The following is a 3,197-nucleotide window of genomic DNA, read 5'->3' as shown; positions in this document are numbered from 1 at the left end:
AAAAATATATATTTATTGTGCATAATATGCTACGTGACTGAGCGTATGTGCATATTTCCGGCGACAAGTGTCACACAATTCGTGCTACAAACGTGCAACAAGCGCGAATGCACATGCTGCAACATTAACAGCAGTGAAAAAATACTGAAAAAATTAATTTAACAAAAATTATAAACTACAACAAAAATATACCAACTTACAAGAAAAAATACTAAATTACAACAACTAATTTTGAAAAAAATAATTTAAAAATATACAAAAAAAATAATTTAAACCAAAATTACTTAATTTCACAAAAAGTCACGCAAAGCCGAACAACTGAGCGAAGTGGTATTACAACAATAACAATAATAAATTTCAACTTGCAAATTTTTKCTGAGAAAACATCATAATCATACAAAATGTATCTGATACAGGTGAGCTAGACACATACACACTTACATTCATGCACAGATATACAGCCTGCATTCCCCTCCCCCCACAAATTGTAGAAATAAAATTTTGTTTACTTTTGCATTTATGTAAGCAAATTTTAGCAGCCACGCAATGTTTACACATTTCATACACACACACACACAAGCATCTGTAATTGCCCGCTGGCTTTCTTTCACACGTTCGCCGCCTTTTACGTGCCAAATCCGCTGCTCGCCGTCAAATTGCGAGTTCGTGTTTTTCTTTCATTTATGCAAGTGAATTATTTGCTAAACAAATTTCCTTTCGATTTAYATGTTTGTTTCTTTGCTTGTTCCAATATTAACCATGCATAGCCGAGTGCGTTCGGCTGCATGGCTCAGCGATTTTTGGCGCAGGGGGCCAGTGTTTATCATTGCGCATTTGTAAAATTTTAGTATATTTAATTCGTATTTATATAACGTTTTGAATTATATGTATTTTTAGCAGTACTCAGGCACTGATTTCCATAATTTTAGAAGCTGGGATTCGCACTCACCACTGTGCGTCTTGTGTTCAAGTAACTGATCTGCTTTTTATCGGGTTACGTATCTATGTACATATATTCGTATTTATGCATCTACGTTAGATTTATAAGATAATGGTTTACAAAAAAAAAAAAAAATGAAAAAAAAAACGATGTGAGATTTTGCTATATTCTTTTCATCTCAAGAAGATGTTAAAAAAAAAAAAAAAAATGAAAAAAAAAACGATGTGAGATTTTGCTATATTCTTTTCATCTCAAGAAGATGTTTATTGGTCGGAATCGCCGATATCGGACCATTATAGCATATATGTAGATCAAATCGGACTACTACGGCATATATACATAGCTGTAATACAAACTTACCGATCAAATGCCAGCCGTTGTATGAAAACTTTTTTATTTGACAAGATATCTTCACGAAAATGGGTATAGATTATTGNAGCTGTAATACAAACTTACCGATCAAATGCCAGCCGTTGTATGAAAACTTTTTTATTTGACAAGATATCTTCACGAAAATGGGTATAGATTATTGTCCAAGCCAGGGCTACAAAAGTTGTTCAGATTGGACTACTATAGCATATAGCTGTCATACAAACCGATCGATCAAAATGTAGTCCTTCTATGAAAAACTTTTTTGCTTGGCAAGATATCTTCAACGAATTTGTTATAGATTATTGTCCGTCTTCAATTGCACTCCTGTGTATGTAGCTGTCATACCAAATGATTCATCAAATTCAAAATGAATATTTTTTATACCCTTTTATGCTATAAAAAATTCTGCTTTGAATGTATATATACAATATGTATATTTTTGTCTTATTGTAATAATATTACTTACATCGTTGCACTTCCCTTTCTAAACATAATTTTAACACAAAATAATTTCATTAAGTTGAGAACCTTAACACAATTTCAAACACAATATGAAAAACTTTTTTGCTTGGCAAGATATCTTCAACGAATTTGTTATAGATTATTGTCCATCTTGAATTGCACTACTGTGTATGTAGCTGTCATACCAAATGATTCATCAAATTCAAAATGAATATTTTTTTATACCCTTTTATGCTATAAAAAATTCTGCTTTGAAGGGTATTAGTGTTTAGAGAATCAAACTAAGATATCTTTCCGGAAATACCATATAATATGTATATTTTGGTCTTATTGTAATCATATTACTTACATCGTTGCACTTCCCTTTCTAAACATAATTTTAACTCAAAATAATTCCATTAAGTTGATAACCTTAGCCGAATAATTCTTTAAGTAAGCAGAAAAATAACTGTCGCTGAACTAAAGAAGTGTGCAACTCAAAATCGGTTATTTTTACAAGATCTACAAAGTGGCTCAAAAGTTGAGCTCATTCAGCTCTAGTACCAGCATATAATTGACCTGACTCTTAAATAAAATTTTAACTGTGTTTTGCTCTCTTTTGATATTCGCTTGTAGAGAAGAGGTCTTATAATTTATTATTATATAATTATGTCGAAATCAAAAGACTCTTAGATAAGTTTATGCCTAGATGGATATCGTACCGAGCCAATCTATGAGCGCTTAAATATAATAATAATAATAAAAATATATAAAATTTATTTTTTGAATAAGAAGTTGTAGAAAATTTAGTGTAAACCAGCTCTTTGCTCTCCAAAACTTCTATTCTGTAGGGACGAATTCTAAAAATTTTTATTAGTAGTCATAACTCTTGTTACATAAAACAAGTTGARCCGGTGCAAACGTGAGCAGCACGGAAATATATTTTACTAAAAATAAACAATTTAACTCTTAACAGCAATTAACTCATACATATTTGTGTACATATTAGTATATGCATATGCAAATAACTATGAAACTGTTATGCTACATCGAGCAATTGCTTATTCGAGTGAAACATTAGTTGAAATACATTTGCGCATGCGCATTCAACGATTGCAGGGAAGGAAATTTTATTGTTAATATGCAGATGATTACATGCATGTACAAGCTACAATATACTTATAAAAATCATGCTSTATTATAATGCAATGCAAACGAGTATATCAATATTATTGCTGGCATTGAGATAATATAACGGTTGGGTCGACTGAGTTTGAAGTGCAACTGCTTACTAACGGGCTTTAAGAAAGACAATATGCTTACRTGTTTGCAAATATATTAGTAAATAGTTACATATGTATGTATATTGATACAAATTGTGTATATAAATTTCTTGATATTTTCGTTTATAATAATTTTTAATTTTTTTCTAATTATTTTGTTT

General features: G+C 30.6%; 1 protein-coding gene across 3 annotated transcripts in view; it reads left to right on the top strand.

Annotated features, from left to right (window-relative positions):
* Positions 1–3,197, top strand: part of LOC108976888 (supervillin) — a 423,491-nt gene that overhangs the window by 43,962 nt on the left and 376,332 nt on the right. Inside the window, exon 1 of one of the 3 annotated variants that reach the window (XM_018946286.1) lies at positions 245–416. The exons of the other annotated variants lie outside the window; for them this stretch is intronic. Coding sequence (XP_018801831.1) covers positions 402–416 — 15 coding nt within the window. The 5' untranslated portion in view covers positions 245–401. Of the gene's footprint in view, positions 1–244; positions 417–3,197 lie in introns of those variants that run through there. 3 annotated transcript variants of the gene reach the window in all.

This window comes from Bactrocera latifrons, unplaced genomic scaffold, assembly GCF_001853355.1.
Source record: "Bactrocera latifrons isolate USDA-ARS-PBARC rearing strain unplaced genomic scaffold, ASM185335v1 scaffold_81, whole genome shotgun sequence".
Classification (NCBI taxonomy): domain Eukaryota; kingdom Metazoa; phylum Arthropoda; class Insecta; order Diptera; family Tephritidae; genus Bactrocera; species Bactrocera latifrons.
The sequence above is the reverse complement of the archived record's forward strand: the minus strand, read 5'-3'. Positions and strand labels throughout refer to the sequence as shown.